The 20897-nt window shown below is 39.5% G+C and overlaps 1 protein-coding gene across 4 annotated transcripts; it reads left to right on the plus strand.

The window, feature by feature from the left end:
* Positions 1 to 1091: 1091 nt before the first annotated feature.
* Positions 1092 to 20421, plus strand: LOC306861629 (protein kinase C and casein kinase substrate in neurons protein 2-like). 4 transcript variants are annotated; one of them, XM_079404010.1, is made up of 12 exons: positions 1195 to 1311; positions 2717 to 3005; positions 5471 to 5526; positions 5603 to 5759; positions 7575 to 7810; positions 8757 to 8909; positions 10070 to 10245; positions 10453 to 10573; positions 11838 to 11962; positions 13821 to 13970; positions 14216 to 14400; positions 19708 to 20421. In XM_079404010.1, exons 3-12 carry the CDS (start codon positions 5473 to 5475, stop codon positions 19815 to 19817), a joined length of 1467 nt encoding a protein of 488 aa, XP_079260136.1. In that variant the 5' UTR covers positions 1195 to 1311; positions 2717 to 3005; positions 5471 to 5472; the 3' UTR covers positions 19818 to 20421. The 4 variants fall into 4 exon arrangements, with proteins under 4 accessions (XP_079260135.1, XP_079260137.1, XP_079260136.1 ...); XM_079404009.1 differs by lacking the exon at positions 2717 to 3005 and having other exon boundaries at positions 1092 to 1311; XM_079404012.1 differs by lacking the exon at positions 13821 to 13970.
* The last annotated feature ends 476 nt before the right edge of the window (positions 20422 to 20897 follow it).

Consider the following 20897-nt stretch of genomic DNA (forward strand, 5'->3'; position numbering starts at 1 on the left):
CTCTTTAGCACAAACTCCAGCATCAGTGAGGAACGGCATGAGATCAGCCTGTGGCTCTGCTGAGGAACTATTGAGTCTTCAGCTCGTCTGGATTGTTGGATCCACTGTTTCTCATCTTTCTCTTGATAATATCCCATAGATTCTCTCTGGGGCTCAGGTCAGGCGAGTTTGCTGGCCAATCAAGCACAGTAACACCATGGTCATTGAACCAGCTTTTGGTACCTTTGACAGTGTGGACAGGTGCCGAGTCCTGCTGGAAAATGAAATCAGCATCTCCATAAAGCTTGTCAGCAGAAGGAAGCATGAAGTGCTCTAAAATCTCCTGGTAGATGGCTGCGTTGACTGTGGACTTCAGAAAACACAGTGGACCAACACCAGATTAGTAATATGCATTGCTAAGAACTTCATTTGAACAACTTTAAAGGAGATTTTCTCAATATTTAGATTTTTTTGCTCCCTCAGATTCCAGATTTTCTAATAGTTGTATCTCAGACAAATATTGTCCTATCATAACAAACCATACATCAATGGAGAGATTATTTATTCAGCTTCAGACGATGCATACATCTCAGTTTAGAAACATTGACGCTTATGCCTGGTTTAGTGCTCCAGGGTCAGATGTACTGTCTGCTTTATTACTCTGGTGCTATTATATTCTGTATTTTGATTATACTTCAGATGCTTTGGCAATAATATGATACGCCAATAAAGCAACTTGAACTATAAATACTGTGAGATACAGTACACACCTCAGGCCAGGGTTATTTGAAATACATCGTTTGCTAATGTTTAATAATTATATTTTAAAGTCTCATTTAGCAGATTAGAGGTGTGTCATAAAATACAGATTTAAAAAAATAATCTAGAGTGATCTGTCATAGTTTCAGAAAATACGTTATTATTGTTATTAAATGAAAATAGTGTCGGTTTTACATGAAAACAAACCTTTAATGTCCTCAAGATAAATCTGATCTCTAATTGTTTAATATTAAACTACACAGTAAACTTATTATTTTCCAGGAAATAAAAAAAAGTGGAATATAAGATCGGTAAATATGCATTATGTTTTTATCCATTTCGATGGTTTTATTAGTGTGATGTTTAGTTATTTAACTGTCGTAGTGCAGCTGTAATGTGTGTTTATATAGTGTGTGTGTGCGTGTGTGCGTGTGTGTCTCTCTGGGAGGCGTGAGCAGGGGATGTGACGTCAGAGAGGCGCGCGGTCAGTCAGAAGTCGGTGAATATCGGTGAAAACGGAGAAAGTCTCTCTCATCGACACCGAGCGGCGGATCTGGACTGAAACACACTCAGGTAACGATAACCCCCGCGATCACTGACACCGAGCCACCGGGCGACGCCTCGCGCACTTCTGACGCAGTCTGAGGAAACTTTCCTGGACGCGCATTATTGATCATACGCTGTCTGTCATCATCATCACACATTTATGAATCATGAGGCGCTTTATGTCTTCATCTGAGCTTTCAGAGCGGCTTCCGTCTTCCTCGCGACGCTGATTACACTATAAACGCGTTCACAGCTAGATCTGTGCTCAGAACTCATATATATATATATATATATACAGCTGTGTGTGTGTGTGTGTGTGTGTGTGTGTGTGAGAGAGTGTATAAACGCGTTCACAGCTAGATCTGTGTTCAGAACTCATATCTGTGTGTGTGTGTGTGTGTGTGTGAGAGAGTGTATAAACGCGTTCACAGCTAGATCTGTGTTCAGAACTCATATATATATATATACAGCTGTGTGTGTGTGTGTCTGAGTGTGTGTGTGTGTCTTGAGTGTGTGTGTGTGTGTCGAGTGTGTGTGTGTGTGTGTGTGTGTGTGTGTGTGTCTGAGTGTGTGTGTGTGTGTGTGAGAGAGAGAGAGAGGTCAGTGTCTCAGGGGTCAGGCCGTGAAGAGAAGCATCTAGTGTGAAACACAGGCCAGATTCTTGCTCATGTGGATTTCGTGTGGTCTTGAAAGACTTCTTAAGCTGTTTTCAGGATGAACATCAGTCTAAAAATGGCATTTGGTGTAACCATAAAGTAAGAAGTACTAACATCATTTATTTCTACATGTAAGAAAAATACATAAACACTTTCTTACAAGTTTTGAGGGAAAACAAACAAACTTGGAACTAAAGTACATCTTCATAATTAAAAATCACCACATATTGTAGTTTTATAAACCTTTTATGATTATGTTTACAGGTTATTAAACTAAAATATTAACTGACTAACTGAAATTATATAAAATGCTTAATGATTTCCTTTCTGCTACATTTCTCATTTGTTTAGATGAAGTTCAAAGTAAAACTAATCAATAAAAGTGAATCAAAACCATATAGACATATTTAAAGAACACACACTAATAAAAATGAATTCTTTGACTTCAAAGTTATAATAAAATCAGTAAATATAAAAATAAAATCTATTATAAAGAAAAATGAAACGGCATATTGTTCGTAAGATGTAAGGAAAAGGTGTTTTTACTTCATTGTTTCACCAAATCTACATGGTAAAATCTATTTTAATTATTTCATGAATATCATAGTTTTTTGTAAAGATAGGCGTATTGACCAGTCGACCAGGCTGTGACCTCACTTCCTGTTGTGGTGTCATGGTGGTCGCACCGCGTGACTTTGGTTTTGCAGATGAAAACATTGTGTGTTTTTCCAGAACACTTAAGGTTTTCTATTCATGAATGTTTGTTATTCGTGTAGAGACAGAACCAGCACAAACCCTCGTTTGACATCATCTTCAAACACACACACCGTGTCAGTCAGCTGACCAATCAGATTCCAGCAGCAGCCTCTTCTGACCAATCAGATTCCAGCAGCCGCCTCTTCTGACCAATCAGATTCCAGCAGCAGCCTCTTCTGACCAATCAGATTCAAGCAGCAGCCTCTTCTGACCAATCAGACGGCCTGGATTCGGCTGCTGCTGAATGATCGTCGCTGCACAAGACTTTATTTATAACTGCTGACAGGAAGTGATTCAGGAAACGATGATGTAGGTCAGAGAACCTGTTTGAAAGCATGCAACTTAATACTTTAATCAAAAACCATTAAAATAAAAATCAGAATTATTAAAACAGAAAAGACAGAATTTGTGAAAGAATAAAACAAATTTCATAGGAATACAATGTATACAAGCTTTAATTTCAGTTAATTAAACATTACTTTTTGATTTAAAATAGAATTTTAATATTAAAATGGAATCCAGAAAAAACAAAACAGAATTTGGGGTAATTTTTTTTTTTACTGATTTTATTGGGCCCTTAAATGTATATATTTTTAAATGTTTAATTCATAAGTTTCATGAATTATTTAGAGATTCTTTTCTATTACTGAAATTGAATTTTAATATTAAAATTGAATCCAGAAAAATTAAACCCCCGAGAAAAAAATTCACTGGGTCCTAAAAAATAATTTGTTAAACTTTTAATAAACTGATGTTAAAGTTTCCTGATTTCGATTTAGCCTTTTTATAAAAAAATTTTTATACTAAATTATTTTTTTACTTTTAATTTTGAAAATTGTTTTGGATATTAGAGTTAGGTTTGAGCATTAAACTGTACTTTGTGAAAATGATCTGATAGAGCTCTGAGTGTTTAGGAGGATCGTAAGAACTTACGCTTACATGCGCACGAATAATGCCATCATTTCCAATAATCAGAGTAAGAACTTAATCACATTGTGATGTTTACATGTCATGAGCAAAGCTCTTACTCCCGTTTACATGCAATTTCCATTATTATTATTATTCACTAAGAATTGTGGTCATTTTGTTTACTGCCATTATTCACACACCCCACTGGACAGCACAAATGATGGACTCAGAAAGAGCAGGTGTGTTTGCTGGCCGCTAGTTTAATTTATTTACGTCTAATGCATTTTCTATGGCTGTATTCCACGCTTTTTCGGCGCCATAGAAATGTGATGGAATTTGTTAGCCTACGCCGTTTCTGGATGAGGGTAAGGAACAGAGACTGGTGGCAGCACACCAAGTGAAGTGACATACTGAACGGAATTCGTGCTCTGCATTTAAATCGAAGTATTGCATTTACACGATGTAAAGTTTTAATCGCAATATTGCCAAAATCTCCTTATAATGGCATTAAGAGGGTGCATGTAAACGCAGTCATTGAGTAACACACACTCGAGCGGTTTGTGGTGTTCCTGTGAAGCTCATGAAGGAGCGTGAATGTGTTTCCAGCACGGCTTGTGCTGTTCATCAGCGTCGCTCAGTGTCTCAGACATTCAGCTGATTCGAGACGGCTGTCCCTTTAAGATCCAGAAGTTTCCCTGTTCCGCTTTCACACCGCCAGATCTGATGATGTAACGCTGCTGGAGTTATGCACTCATAGAAACTGTGTTTGCTCTGTGTGTGTGTGTGTGTGTGTGTGTGTGAAAGCGGCTTACGGCAGCTCAGGAATGCTGCGGGAAGAATGACAGGAATTTCCATCACTTCCCTGGAAAGAGTGTGCTCATGTTCAGGTTTTCATTCATTCATTCAGTACAGTTTCAGTGCTTTAGCACACACTTAAACACCGGTTCTCAGCTCCTGAACGTCTGTAAAACACTGATGCTGTTTACTGTAGCACAAACATCAGGAAAAAAACACAAGAAGTGCTTTTTCCTCATTTTAAACGGTCACCATTGTCACATAACGCAACAAAGATTGCTAAAGTCAACAGATTTGACTAATAGAGCTACCAGTCTCTGTGAAAATAACATCATGATGCTGTCAGCTTTCTGAAGAACTAAAGAAGATCTGCTGGAATGATTCAGTGACTCACTCAAGACTCCCTTGATTCATTTCTGGATGAGTCAGTGTTTTTGAATCAATCTCTTGAATGAAAGATTCAAAGACAAATATGTTTTTAACAGCCCGTTTTCACCACCTAACTCACACTGGAATTGAAATCTTAATTTTACAACAAGTGTCCGATTCCTGACCTAAAGTGTCTGATTCTGGCATTGGACTTGATTTTTTGATTCTCAACCCTACTCTTTTGTGGTGAAGTTGACATGGAGTGACCCAGTTTTCATTCATTTCTTTTCTGTTTTTACATTTAAGTTTTATATCCAAATGTATTATTTAATATTTGTCACTTTTTCATAATGCCTTCACTGTTTAGGTTCAGTGAGATGTTTAATGTTTCTGAATGAAGTCTTTGGCTGCGTTTATTCCACCAAAACTACAGTAAAAACTGAAATATTGTGATCTGCAGCTGTATTTTCAGCATCATTACTGCAGTCTTCAGTGTCACATGATCTTCAGAAATCATAATAATATACTGATTTACTGCTCAAGACACATTTCTGATTATTATCAATGTTGAACACAGCTGTGCTGCACAATATTTTTGTGGAAACTGAGTTTTCATGTTTTTTTTGACGAATGAAAAGGACCTAATTTATTTGTCACAGAAATCTTTTGTGAACCTCATTCTCTTGTTGTTGTGGTTTCAGCCATGTCAGACTTGACCGACTCTCTGGTGGACGTCTCCAGCGACAGCTTCTGGGAGGTGTGTATCGCTCACCTGTGCGTGTTTCTCTGCTAGCGTTGTGTGTTTGTAACGCTCACGTGTCTCCCTCTGTCAGGTGGGCAACTACAAGCGGGCGGTGAAGCGCGTGGACGATGGGAACCGGCTGTGTAACGACCTGATGAACTGTCTGCACGAGCGCGCACGCATAGAGAAGAGCTACGCCACGCAGCTCACCGAGTGGGCCAAGCGCTGGAGGCAGCTGGTGGAGAAAGGTGAGCACAAACACACACTGATCCACCAAAGCTCACAGCTGCGTCTGAGGAAGTGCAGGGGCTGACGCTGTGGTCACTGAGTGTGACCTCACTTCCCATAACAGGCTGCTGGTGGGATTGTGGATCATCTGAGGAAACCGTATCGTGTGGAAGTGAAAGCCAAGCTGTGCTTCTCGAGAGGGAACCGTGATCACACATACATGACTCTCAGTGTAATATGAGATCTGTGGCACATCATCACTACTGAACAACGAGTTTATAGACGGAATCATTCATTTGATTATAACTGATTCAAATTTGATTCAATAATAGCCTGTTTGACCAGGAGAATTCACTAGTGTTAATAACTGTGGCTCGTTGTTCAGTAGTAATGATGTGAATCTTTGAGGACTTTGCTGCAGGTGTTCAGGACAGATCTCTGGCAGCGGTATCAGCGTGGCGTAATCCAGATATCATGGCAGTGCTGTTATCTTAGGTTCATAACAGTCCTGTATCCAGCTAGCTCAGTTTGCGCTCAGCATTGTTCAGTTTCAGTCCTTCATGCAGTGTAGTGAAAGATGCTGTGTTGATTCTTGATAGCACACACAGTTGTCATGCAGATTCTGGTGTTAGCTTCATGTCTTTGTTTAGCTAAACACCGTGTTTAAATGTGGCCACGATAGCAGAGGTGTTTCCATTCTGACTGGCTTTCTTTCGTACCTTGTGGCTAATGTTGCACTTTTCTGCTCATACTTCAAGCCAGATAATACTAATACAAAATGTTCAGAGCCGGGGTGTCCAGTCATGCTCCTGGTGGGCCAATATCCTGTGTATTTTATTTCCAACCAGCTCCAAAACACCAGCCTGGAAGTTTCTAGTAATCCTGAAGACTTTGATAAGCTGGTTAAGGTGAGTTTGATTAGGGCTGCGCAATCAATAACATTTCTAATCGCGATTACAATTACAGATGCCACACTTACATAATCGATTTTAAAGGGGCAATGAATCGTTCACAGTCCACTTGTGTTATTCTGTGTGCTTCAGATGTGTTTTGTTCTTTCTTTAGGTTATCTTAAGGGTTTTTTCCATTATTTTAATTTTAGTTTTAGTATAGCATTATAATACCATGCATATTTTTACTTTTTGTTTATTTAAAGAAACCAATCCAAAGTATATTTGACATTTGAGGCTTAATACTATAGAAAAGCAATAAGTTTTTCAGCTTGTTTATTTTCATATAGAAATATGGTATGCCGTACAAACAATGGTATAGGCCTAAACATCATTCATTGTAAATTGTGGTAATCGTAATTAATAGTCGTAATTACAAATTCAAGGGAATAATCAACACAATTTTCGTCATAAATGTGCAGCCCGTGGCTGTAGCTAAACTCTGCAGGACCCCTCTGGGATCAGGTTTGGACACCCCTGATTTAGAGTGTATGCCTCAGTCGGTTAGTAGTAGTTTGTTATGAGACCTTCATCTTCATTTCGCCAAACACTTAATGTGTCCAGATGAGCGTAGTTCTTAATCTCAGCTTTGCTCACTTGAGGTTAGGTCATCCACAGCTGGTCCGTCGGGAGTGTTTATAGCAGGGGATAAGCCTGCAAGAGCACACACCATGAGAATATCAGCGGGCCCAGGACCAAACCCTGTGGTACTCCTGGGAAACTAATGTCGGTCAATGTTGTTTTTGAAAAGTGCTTGTGACCCAGAGGTGTTCTCGTGTCTCAGATCAGCAAACAGGACAACATGTGGAAGAAGTAGCACAAAGGCAGCAGTATCATTGGATCTGATCATCTGAATAAAGGTCTTGTCTGTGTCGTCTCCTCTAGGGCCTCAGTATGGGACGGTGGAGCGAGCGTGGTTCGCTCTGATGACCGAGGCCGAGAAGGTGAGTGACCTGCACATGGAGGTGAAGGCTGCTCTGATGGCCGAGGACTTGGAGAAAATCAAGAACTGGCAGAAGGATGCTTACCACAAACAGATGATTGGTGGCTTCAAGGAGACCAAAGAAGTAGAAGATGGCTTTCGCAAGGCACAGAAACCCTGGGCCAAGAAACTCAAGGAGGTACAAGCACACCAACTCCACACAGCCAGCAAACACGGGCTTAACGCTGTCAGGAAGCTTCGGGATGTGTGGTAGAGTTAACAAAAGCCTTCATTACATATGGGTGTGTTCAACTTATTTGCATTTGAGACTGTTTAGCACATCACCCACAAAGCATTACACTCAGTTTGCTGGATTGTGTTACATTTGATCAGTGAGATAGACGTTAATTAATATATTGTTGTTTTGTTATAATAAATATGACTTATTATAATTTATTTACTATCCCGACCACCAAACCAGCGGGACCATAATTATTGTACTTGAGATTCCTTTAACAAAATCTTAATAAAAAAAAGAATTCTACTTATGATTCCTTAAATTTGTTCTGTTTCTTATTCCTTAAAAGTCCTTAAATTATTCTGGAAAACAATCTTTCTTCTTATAATTCCATAACAATTTGCTTTAAATTCTAACCCTGATTCCCTTAAATCGTTCTACCTCTGATTTCTTAAAAATGCCCTTAAAAAGATCATTTTAGCTCTGATGCCATAAAATAATTTAAATCATTCTACGTCTGATTCCTTAAAAAGAAAAACATAATTTTTACTTCTGATTTCTTAAGATGTAGATTTTCTTTAAATAGTCATTTTATTTATTACTTAAACAAGTTTAAAAAAACATATACTTCTTGTTCCTTAAATTATCTGAGTCACTTTGGATAAAACTGTAAATAATTCTAATGAATAATAAATAAGCATTACATCTGTCAGTGCAGTCATGAGAAGGAAGATGCAGGCTTGAGAAGGATTTGAGGGCTTGTTCTGTCAAGCGTGTGAGATTGGTGTGGCCCAAAAACATCTGCCAGGTGTCCATCCATGCGTGCATGCACTCTGTGCTGTTGTTCTCTGATGCATTATGAATACGTTACTGTGGTATGTTTGGCTCACTGTAATGATGCTGGCAGGTGGATGCGATGAAGAAGGGCTACCACAACGCCTGTAAGGAGGAGAAAACCGCCACCAGCCGAGAGAATTCAAGCAAGCTGGACAATAACAACCCAGAGGCCCAGAAGAAGCTGCAGGAGAAAGTGGAGAAGTGCCAGCAGGAAGTTCAGAAGGTCAGTGGTTTCTTCAGCCACAAACCGCCTCTCTGTGACGTGCCTTTAAGACTTCTGTGTGCTAATGAGCTCTGTTGAATGGTTAACTGCTTCACTTGACATGAGATGAGCCTCAAACTCTTATTTTAAAATGATAAGAGTTATCATGTAAGCCTTGTAATATCTCATGTTTTGATCATGTTTGGAGTGGCAGCGCTGTGACAGGTCTTGTGTTTTCATGGTGTTTGAAGGTTCGGTCTCTTTCAATGACAGTCTTTTCACTTGGTGGCCATATTTGCAGAGCCTCCAGGCAGCTGCTTCAATAAGCTCGTATCTGCTTGAATAGAAAAACCATAAACTCTTATGTAAATATCATATCATATTTAAAATGAACTGTCTCTTAAACGTTGTTTTTATGCTCAAATAGCATTTAAAAAGAGCGTATTTCATATTCATTATTTCAAAATGGCAGCAAAATCTCTTAAAGTCATTGCACACGGAGTCTGAAATTTTCATATGCGTTTTTCCAGCTTTTTTTCTCCGTATTCCTCATCCTTTCCTATCAAAATGCTACGGATGCGAAAACGCAGAATATCGAACCTGACCCAAATTTTTTTATGACGGACGAAAGTTTCGGAGGCAGTGTGTAAACATGATTGACACAACGTGAGGTCGTATTTATTTCTTAACGTGCACAAACTTCAGACGAAGGTTTCTGACTCCGTGTGCAATGACCTTTATAAATGTTAGGCTCAAATACTGTTAAAAGGGGATATATTTCAATAGTGCATTTAAATTAACAATAAAATCTGTCATAACTTCTCACAAATAGTTTTTACTCTCAAATAGCCTATATGAGAATAAAAATATATATTTTGCACTTTAGCTTTATAAATTAGCAACAAAATCTGACATTAAGTGTATCATAAATGCTTAGTGTTAGAAAATTGTATATTTTACATTTCAATAGCATTTCAAATCAGAAACAACATCAGTCATGAACGGTCTCATAAATGTTGTTTTTATGCCAAAATATAGCTTTAAAAATATATTTGATTTATACAATAACATTTCAAATTAACTGCAAAGTCAGTCATGAACTGTCTCATATTGTTTTTACATTAAAAAGCATATATTTCAGGCTGGTCCAACTAATCCAAGCTGTTTGTGTGGCGTTTCAGACGAAGGAGCGCTACCAGAAGTCTCTGGAGGAGCTGGATAAGGTGACGCCTCAGTACATGGAGAACATGGAGCAGGTGTTTGAACAGTGGCAGCAGTTCGAGGACAAGAGACTGCGCTTCTTCAAAGAGCTGCTGCTGAGCGTCAAGCAGCACCTCGACCTCTCCTCCAATCACAAGTGAGCACCTGTCCTCATCTCATCTACATATCCATGCCTGGGTGAAGGCCGGAGGGCGGTTTGTTGTCATTTGCATAGAGAAGCTTGGGAGCGCTGTTATTGAGACCAGCATGCAAAGCGCTCCGATGAGTCACCCTCCAGCTATGATAGTCTGCTAGTTGTTATTCTCACACACATGACGGCGTGTTAAACGTCTCTCTCCTTCAGGTTCTCCACCGTCTATCACACACTGGAAGACACCATCCAGGCAGCCGACGCTCAGGAGGACCTCAAGTGGTTCCGCTCCAGCCACGGGCCCGGCATGCCCATGAACTGGCCTGAGTTTGAGGTACGAGACCCACACTGAGCCGCAGGGAGCTCCAGACACATGTGACCTCCTCCTGCGGATCACAAAACATACAGAGAACGTGAACAGGGCGGGCAAACACCAGAAATGACCATAACAGTGTCATGGCAACCGTTCATATGACTCCTAGTCAGTGTCCTCAGAAGTCATATGATGCTTTTTGTGAGGAACAGAGTGAAATTGAAGACGTTATTCATTCATTCTCCCAGGATAATGTTACTGACCTCACATAGCATTAGTGTAACACCAGCATGAATGAGATTTAACAGCTCTGGAGGAGGAAAGATGAGATCATGAGATACTGTCATAATTATGAGATAAATAGATGAAAGAACAAGATAAATGGCTAAAATCGTGAGATATAAAGTCATAACTATAAAAAAGGTCAATATAATTTTAAAAAGTTGAAATCATCAGATACTGTCATAATTATGAGATAAAAAGCCAAAATCGTGAGATACTAAGTCATAATTATAACATGGCTAAATGTAATTTAATTACGTTGAAATCATGAGATTGTCATAATCATAAAACACTAAGCCATAATTATGAGATGAATACTCAAAAGAACAAGATGGTCAAAATCTTGAAATGTTAGTCGTAAATATAAAAAGCTAAATGTAATTAAAAAGTTGAAGTCATGAGAAAAAAAGTTTAAATTTAGAAATCATGATACGGTCATAATTATGAGATACTGTATTGTTGAAAGAGATAAATATTTAAAATCGTGAAATACTAAGACATAACTATAAAAAGTTAAATATAATTTTACAAAGTTGAAATCATGAGGCTCAATTATGAGATCAATAGCCAAAAGAACGAGATAATCATGATACTGTCATAATTATAAAACACTAAGCCATAGTTATGAGATAAATAGTCAAAAAGAATGAGATAAAAAGTCAAAATCATGAAATATTAGTTATAATTGTAAAAAGCTAAATGTAATTATAAAAAGTTGAAATCCTGAGGTACTAAAGTTGAAATTGAGAAGTCAAAATCCTGAAATGCAGTCATTATGAGATACTAAGTCCGTGGGGAAAGATTTTCCTGAATTTGAGTCCGTTCCTCACACAAAGCATGGTATGAGTTCACAAGCGTTAGAAGGACTACTCGTATCATATTCATGCTGCTTTTTGTCATTTTGGAGTTTGATCTCGATGCACTCTGACTGTGTGAAACCAGAAGATTAAAGCTGTTTCACACATGATTAGAAAAGACATGAAGGGCCGTGTGTGTGCTGCAGGAATTGTCCATGGACTTGAACCGAACGCTCAGTCGACGAGAAACCAAGAGGAAGCACACTGATGGAGTGACTCTGACGGGGATCAGTCAAACCACAGAACAGGCCTCAAAACCCAGCAGCAGCAGGTGAGCCGAACCACAGCAGTGATCTAGCCAGCGCTCGTGTGTGTGTGTGTGTGTGTGTGTGTGTGTGTGCGTGCGCTCGGATGCATGTGTTACAGTGTGTGTACTCGAGTGATTGAGCATATTAAACACCAGACCAAACCTCAGACTCGCATGTTTTCTCCTCGCTGACTCTGACATTTGACCTCTGGTGTTTCCTGTTCCTGAGCCACTGCTGCGTGAGGTTCTCCTGGGGCTCATTTACATAAACATCCTGACTCGGAGTCCCAGAAAACAGCACAGAAATAGTTTGAAGTGCTTTCAGGGAAAGAAATGTGTGGGAGCCGGTTTCAAGCATACATTGGTCAATTATAATTGAAAAGTTGAAAAGTCAAAATCATGAGATGCTATACCAGGATTTATTAGATGATAAAAATAAATGAATTATGAGCTAAAAAGGTGAAATCCTGAGGTACTATAATTATTTTGATGGAAAAATCTAAATTATGACATGTAATAATTATGAGAGAGTTGGAATTATAAGATACTAAATCATAATTATGAGATAAAAAGTCAAAATTCTGAGAAAATTATGTAATTGTGAGATATTAAGTCATAATTGAGGAAACTCAATTAACTCCAAATTATGAGACTAAAAAGACAAAATTGTGAGATACTGTCATTATTATGAGAATAAATTTGATTTATGAGATACTAAATTATAATTATGACGAAGTTTAAATGTTTTTAGTCATTTTTTTACTTGTCTCAAGCTTCACTGTTCATCTCAATTATGATTTATCTCATAATTTCAGTTTTGAATCTTGTAATTTTGGCTTGTCTCATAATTAATGACAGTATCTCATAATTGTGACTTTACTCCAGGAGGATTTTGACTTTTGTGACGTTGTGTTTTGAGTTTATCTGACTGTTTTGATTGAAGTGAGTATGACTCCTGGTATTGAGTTGATGTGGTGTTTTCTTCAGTCAGATCAGGTGCGCATGAAGAGTCAACGAGCGTTCATGAACAAACACCATGTGATCATATTGTGCTTTCTGTTCATCTGAAACCAGTTCTGTCAGTTTAGCATCTGACGCTAGCGCTCTCTCTGCTGAGTCACACCTATTAGTCTGTTAGCGCTGGCTCTGGTGATGTGTGAAATATCTTGTGAATAGAGCCGTGTGATTGGCTGAGCCGAGTCATGTCTGGGGTGTGTGTGTGTCTGATGTTTGGTGTGTGTGTGTGTGTGTGATGTTTGGTGTGTGTGTGTGTGTGTGTGTGTGTCTGATGTTTGGTGTGTGAGTGTCTGATGTGTTTGTCATGTGAATATCATGCGAATAGAGCCGTGTGATTGGCTGAGCCGAGTCATGTCTGGGGTGTGTGTGTGTCTGATGTTTGGTGTGTGTGTGTGTGTGTGATGTTTGGTGTGTGTGTGTGTGTGTGTGTGTCTGATGTTTGGTGTGTGAGTGTCTGATGTGTTTGTCATGTGAATATCATGCGAATAGAGCCGTGTGATTGGCTGAGCCGAGTCATGTCTGGGGTGTGTGTGTGTCTGATGTTTGGTGTGTGTGTGTCTGATGTTTGGTGTGTGTCTGATGTTTGGTGTGTGTGTGTGTCTGATGTTTGGTGTGTGTGTGTGTGTGTGTGTCTGATGTTTGGTGTGTGAGTGTCTGATGTGTTTGTCATGTGAATATCATGCGAATAGAGCCGTGTGATTGGCTGAGTCGAGTCTTGTCTGGGGTGTGTGTGTGTCTGATGTTTGGTGTGTGAGTGTGTGTGTGTGTGTGTGTGTATGTGTGTCTGATGTTTGGTGTGTGTGTGTGTGTGTGTGTGTGTCTGATGTCTGGTGTGTGTGATGTAACACTGTCTCTGTGTTGTTAGCGTGGCTGTGCCCAGTAGCTCAGAAGCAGCATGCTTGAACCCGTTTGATGAGGATGAGGATGATGATGAGGATGAGGAAGAGCCTGTGGTGGTGGAGTGGCCCAAGAGCAGCCCGGTCGTGGTCAAACGAGATGAAGTGACCGCACAAACGTTGGTGACCTCACAGCCTCTGTGTGTCTGCTTGTGTTTCTGCTGCTGCTGGTTTCTTTCAGGTCCTGTGTGTCTCTGCATGGCTTCGCAGCGGCTCACAGCCTCACGTGACACACGCTGGCTCAGACTGGCTGCAGCAGGAGTGTCACGTGCGGTCGAGCCGCTCTGGGTCTGTCTGCTGCTCTCTGTCTCTGTCAGCTGGGTTTGACTCTGTCTGAGCTGTGTGGTGTGTCCTCTCCTCTCAGCGCTGCTGCAGCGGAGAAGACTTCGGCTGACGCCTCTGATGAGGAGGCTGGGAATCCCTTCGCTAATGCTAACGCTAACAGCAATCCGTTCGAGGACGAGCCGTCTTCACCGGAGCTGTGTGTGCCGGTGCGAGCCTTATACGACTACGACGGACAGGAGCAGGACGAGCTCAGCTTCAAAGCAGGTGTGAGCAGTAACTGTCATCTGGATTACGTCATCAGGTTACAAAAATGGAAAAATTAGATGTTATTCATGCAATAGTAATAAATAATTTGAAATGGCACACAGAGATCAGTCATTAATGGCTACACAGCATTTGAGCACTGGATTTACACATCAGTTCAGGTTTAACTACTAATGAACATTCATTTTGGTTTGAAATTAATGCTTATTTAACCATGCATTACTGTATCTTTTGGAAGGCTTTTGTCTTTCAAAAACATTAAAATGCACAAATTGACATTATTTCTTAATTACATGTAATGCAGGGATTCCAAAACGAATATATTTACTTGAAGTACGTCCTGAGAACTTAAAGTGAATATGTCAGTAATATAGAGCCAGTTTTTATTAACAGCTTGTGTCAGCGAAAACCGTCTTTTGGCGTCAAAATACTACTGTCAGGATTTACTAAAGTGAAGAATTAGCGCTGAAAAGGCATGGACAGTTATTTGTGCTCCTGACTTTATTGAATATGCATTTGTAGGAGTTTCTGTTTCAGACGCAAAATTTATGGGAGGAGAGTATTCAAATGAATCACGAAACATGATTTATTAATGTTTGCGGTCGTCAAATTACTGGTATTTGTGCCATTATTTAACGCCCAATAAAAGCATGTCTTGAAAGCAGGCGGTAATTTGCGTTGCTCTTGGTAGATGGCGCTGGCACTTTAATGCACTTCATGTTAATAACAACTAATGGGATATATTTTCTTAGTCTTTGTATTTTTATATATGGTACACAATTATTTTTTTAAATCAAAGTGATAAATGATTTAGGTCAAAAGTAGGGGTTTTTGCTTTTTATGATATCAAAGGTTTTGATACCATAGACTTTTAATAAATCTTGTGACACTGTTAACTGTCAATATCACAGAAGACCTAATACAAGCCTAATAAAGAGAAACTCAAGCTCATGAAGATAAGCAACTAATTACAAGCAACAGGACAATAAACTACAAGAAATAGCTTTCCGGCAGCCCGTGCTGGCCTGGAGGAGAGAGGACAGCTGTCGTCTAGACAAGAGGTTAAGGTAGAGCATAAAGTGTCAGTGGCTGCATTTACATCCAGAGAAGAGAAATGGGTAGGCGAGGGAAGAGAGGAGGATACTACAGAGGAAAGAAGGGAGGGGGAAAGGGAGCGTAGGTTGCGTCTGAAAGTAACCGGTAAGGGAGATGGTGGCACCTGAGTTGCAAAATGTAACGTAAATGTAATGAAGAAATGGTGAGAGATATGGAGTGGTTGTACCAGAATGTTATCTGCAGAACAGTTGCGTGTGTAAATTAAGTCGAGTTGGTTACCAGATTTGTGCGTGCTAGTAGTGGTGAGGCGTTTGAGATCAAATGAAGCTAGGAGTGACTGGAAGTCTGTAGCATAAGGCCTGTCTAGGTGAATGTTGAAATCGCCGAAGACTAAGAGTGGACTGCCATCCTCCATGAAAGACGACAGCAGTCCGTCCAGCTCGTCTAGGAAGGTTGGTGGTATTTGGCCCGGCGGACGATAGATTACCACAATCTGGAGTCTTAAGGCATCTTTACACAGCCGATTTAAGGCTGCTCTAAAGCGGATCTGTGTCTGCTCAGAATTCAGTGTAAAGACGCAATGCCGCATAAAAGCAGACCTAAAATACGCCGGGTCTGACCCACCTCAGTCCCTAGTATCAAAGGCGACGCAATGCTGTTTTGATTCAGTGTAAATGAAACGCGAAACAGTGCCGCTCTAAAGCAGCGTCGTTGTCATGACAACCCAAAGGACGCCTGTCAGTTCGAGCCAAAAACACGTAAGCTAGCTCCATATCTTTTAGCTAACGTTAATAATAATAATAATAATAATAATAATAATAATAATAATGTCTACCAATAGGGGAAACAACTGGTCCGACAAAGAAGTAAAAGAGCTTATTTTAATAAGAGCAGAGGAAGAAATTAACCGGCAAATTGACGGAACCGTAAGAGACAGCAATGTGTACTGTACTATTGCTGAGAGACTTCGACTTTGCGGTGTGCAGAGAGATAAGAAGCAGGTTACGGCTAAGCTCAAAAGTCTGAAAAGTTTTTACCTAAAAACAAAAGACCACAACAACACGAGTGGAATGACTGCCAGATCATTCGCTTATTATGATCTGTGTGATAATATCTAGCTAACGCTAGTATCAATAATTTTATTTTGTTGTGTCTACGCCTGAGTGACTTTCTGGCTCTTTGAAACTAATTTCGGCCTCTTTTAATCGTGCGGCGATGTTCCCGATGCAGTAATTCATAATTTATTTTAAGTGTTTTTTCCAGTTGGAACAATTTTGTTAAGAAAAAGAAAATAACTGTCAATACCACAGAAGCTAACATTGTGACAAACGTCCAGCGCAAGATACACTGTAGCACGCGCAGGAAATTTAAATTTAATGTCGTTACATTTTAAAATGTTGTGTTTTTATTTATTTTGTGTTTATTTCGTTTTATATTATTTCTTCTTTTTTATATTTGTTATTTAATTTTATAGCATTTGTTTTTAAAATTGTAGTTATTATAAAAGGTATATGTTTCCCACAATTTTAATTCCTGTGTAAATGCATTTATGCCGCTTCAGAACAGCATTAAACGGTCTGTGTAAATGCACATTTTCGTGGTTTTATGCCGCTTCAGGTTTGGTTTCAGTGCCGCCTTTGCTGTGTAAAGATGCCTTTATAGGAGCTGTCACAGTAACAGCATGCGATTCAAATGAGTTGAGATTGCCTAGGGGAGAGTGGGTAGAGTATTTCCAATTGTTAGAAATGAGCAAACCAGTGCCCCCACCCCGGCCAACTTGCCTAGGGGTGTGAGAGAAAGAGAAATTGTGAGAGAGAGCAGCTAGAGTTGCCGTGTCTTCTGGACGAATCCAGGTCTCAGTCAAGCCCAGGATGCTGAGTGTGGAATGTAAGGAAAATGCAGAAATGAAGTCGGCTTTGTTGACAGCTGACTGGCAATTCCAAAGACCTACAGAGAAAGAAAGAGGTGCAGTGGAAGATGTAGAGATTAGCAGGTTAGCAGGGTTACGTGACCTTCTGCGTGTGTTTTTAGAGCGAGGTAGAGAGAGAACCGGAATGGTTTGGAAACACATGATAGAGGATAGGAAAGTGTGAGGGAAGATAGAAACAACACTTAATGCTACACACATTGTATAAATGAATCAAAAACAGTTTTCACTCTGTAAATTAAAGTTCTTACTATTAAAGTTACGAAAGAGATTTAGTCAAGCAGTGAGGGACTTTCTTTAACTGTTGTTTGATTAAAGCCGGGCTCACACTGTGCGATTTTTTTTAATAGTCTTTTGCGATTGTTGCTTGTCACACTGTACGAACATGATCCCCATGTCAGACTGTAGGATCTCAGTTGTCTTAATGTCAGACTGTACGACAGTCAAGACGCGACAAAAACGGACGTACTCAAGAAGACTTCTCCGGAGTTTTACGTCATCAATACGTGACCCGCGTTCTCTCGCTATAATGGTAGCTAGCAAACAACAGCAACGTGCAGCGTTAGTTTTATTAATTACATGCCTTGATGTAAAAAAAAAAAAACGAAAAAGACGACGTGTGTGGAGCAAGTCATGGCTGGCCAAAAGAGGACTTTATGGACTTCCAGTTCTACAGAGCGAACTTGAGGTAATTTTGTTATTCGAGTTTAAACATCCTGCCCCTTAATAAATAAACTTTAAGTAAACTTTACGTTGTACATATATTGCTTTTACAAATAATGAATGGTTTGAAGTTGTCGCGCTAATTGCGTCATCAGGTTCAGCGCTCCTATTGGTTCTTGGTTTGACGGTCGTCGTAGGAGATGATGTCACACTGCAGGAAAGTGTCTGAAATCTTCTGACGCTGCCAGAATTTAATCGGAGGAAAAAATTGATTGCAACGGCCATTAATCAGCTGTCAGTGAACATGTCAAACCAGCGATCTAGACAACCGATTTTAGCCGAGGATTATAGGAATCTTTTAGGATTTTAGGATTTTCAAAATTTGTCTCAGATGACCAAATCGTGGCCAAAATCGCAGAGTGTGAGCCGGGCTTAAGAGGAATGACAGACAGACTGCGGTCACTGTAAGACCTAACATACACATGCGTTTTCTTTGTCAGCTGTTGACTTTCACTTAAGACTTAAATGACTGTGTTTATAAGGATACTTGCAAAGAGGGGCATTTTGACACATATAGCTATGTGTATTTAACCGTTCAAGACCAATAAAGCAATACACATGCTCTTGTGCTCTGAGCAGCGGATCCATGTGCTCGCCTGCGCTTAGAAACAGCCTCACAGACCGTGCACACATCTGTGTCCCTGCAGCACAGAAGCAGTCATGAGTAACACAGGTATATCTGTAGCAATAGACAACAATACATTGTATGGATCAAAATTATACATTTCTCTTTTATGACAAAAATCATTAGGATATTAAGATCATGCTCCATGAAGATATTTAGTAAATTTCCTACCATAAATATATCAAAACTTAATTTTTGATTAGTAATATGCATTGCTAAGAACTTCATTTGAACAACTTTAAAGGAGATTTTCTCAATATTTAGATTTTTTTGCTCCCTCAGATTCCAGATTTTCTAATAGTTGTATCTCAGACAAATATTGTCCTATCATAACAAACCATACATCAATGGAAAGATTATAATTTCTGAAAATTGACCCTTATGCCTGTTTTTGTGCTCCAGGGTCACATTTATATTTTAAGTTAAGTTGATGTGAGTGCATAAGCACAATAAAAACCATAGTCTACAATCTCTAGTAGTTGACATCTCTACGGTTAATAGTGTCTATCATCCTCCACTAGTCTAAAGTAATCTAGAAGTAGTCTGATTATATTCCCTTAAATGTGTAATGAAATGCTAGACACCTCGAACACATCTCACATTATCAGTTTATTCACGATCATAGCTTAGAAAATGGCAGTAAAATCTGACAAGAACTCGTTAAACTGTCAGAACACATTCATCTTGATGTCAGAAAACTTAGAAAGGTATGAAACAAAACATGGTCAAGTGTCAAATCTCATTTTTAGATTAGATCTGATAGACAAATCAGTTTTACTGGTAGTCCACTGTCTGAAGAATGTTTGGGTATAATACGTCACAGTGGACTTTATCTGCTCTCCTCTCTTACATGAACTAGTGTCCTGCTCCCACTCGTACAGAATCTGAGTCATTTCTGGTTTGCTGGACAAGATGTGTGGTGTAATGGGGGTCGGATCCCAGTTTGTAAAGTCTGACGGGTGTGTTGTGATGTCAGGGGATCAGCTGATGAAGATGAGCGAGGAGGACGAGCAGGGCTGGTGTACAGGACGTCTGAGCGACGGCACCGTCGGCCTCTACCCCGCCAACTACATGGAGGACCTGTGACCCCGCGGCATGATGGGACACACGGCAGACCTCTAAAGCAGTCACACTAGAGCTGGCTTCATCAGAAACAGACGTGTGCTCAGGGTCAGCTGTATTTTAAAGAGATTTTTACCAATGCTGTTTGCTTTTAGGAACATGGATGGACAGGATGATTTTATGGCTCTGACCTGTTGAAATGAGCCGGCTGCACCTGACCTCTGACCTCTGCGGCTGTGTTTTTAAGATGAGGGTCGGTCAGGTGGGCTGGATCTGGACGTGCACTGGAGGACATGCTGTAGAGCGCCTCATATATCTATATATTACTGAGTGAATGTGGCTTGATGCAGTGTCCCAGAGCACAGATGTGTGGTCACTCTGAGAATGTTACGGCACATGAATGTTGAGGTGTGTAAATATGAGTCTGGTTTCTCTCAGGTGTCAATGGGTTAAATACAGTTACCGGTGCAGTTCAGATCAGGGTGTGTGTGGTGCCATGTGTTTCACAGTTGTTCGCTGAAATGGATTGAATGAGTTAAATATTGCTGTTCACGTCACAGTTACACACTTTACTGGAGTTTATTCACTTTTGTATATTGTCAAGCTTACAATAAATGAATTGGTTACATTTCTTGATTTATTCTTTTACTGTTAAAATATATATATACACAAACTATTTTTTCTTTATTTTAATTTCTTCATTTTTGACAATACATATGTGACCCTGCAGCACAGAAGCAGTCATGAGTAACACAGGTATATCTGTAGCAATAGACAACAATACATTGTATGGATCAAAATTATACATTTCTCTTTTATGACAAAAATCATTAGGATATTAAGATCATGTTCCATGAAGATATTTAGTACATTTCCTACCATAAATATATCAAAACTTAATTTTTGATTAGTAATATGCATTGCTAAGAACTTCATTTGAACAACTTTAAAGGAGATTTTCTCAATATTTAGATTTTTTTGCTCCCTCAGATTCCAGATTTTCTAATAGTTGTATCTCAGACAAATATTGTCCTATCCTAACAAACCATACATCAATGGAGAGATTATTTATTCAGCTCTCAGAAATATCAATGAAACAATGAA

Source organism: Barbus barbus, assembly GCF_936440315.1.
Source record: "Barbus barbus genome assembly, chromosome: 42".
NCBI classification, from domain to species: Eukaryota; Metazoa; Chordata; class Actinopteri; order Cypriniformes; family Cyprinidae; genus Barbus; species Barbus barbus.

Bases quoted from the DNA above. Each gene is read 5' to 3' on its own strand.
- LOC306861629 (XM_079404009.1), top strand. From the start codon at position 5,473: ATGTCAGACTTGACCGACTCTCTGGTGGACGTCTCCAGCGACAGCTTC. The intron at 10,246-10,452 runs GTGAGCACCTGT...TCTCTCCTTCAG, and splicing joins GACCTCTCCTCCAATCACAA to GTTCTCCACCGTCTATCACA. The intron at 10,574-11,837 runs GTACGAGACCCA...TGTGTGCTGCAG, and splicing joins TGAACTGGCCTGAGTTTGAG to GAATTGTCCATGGACTTGAA.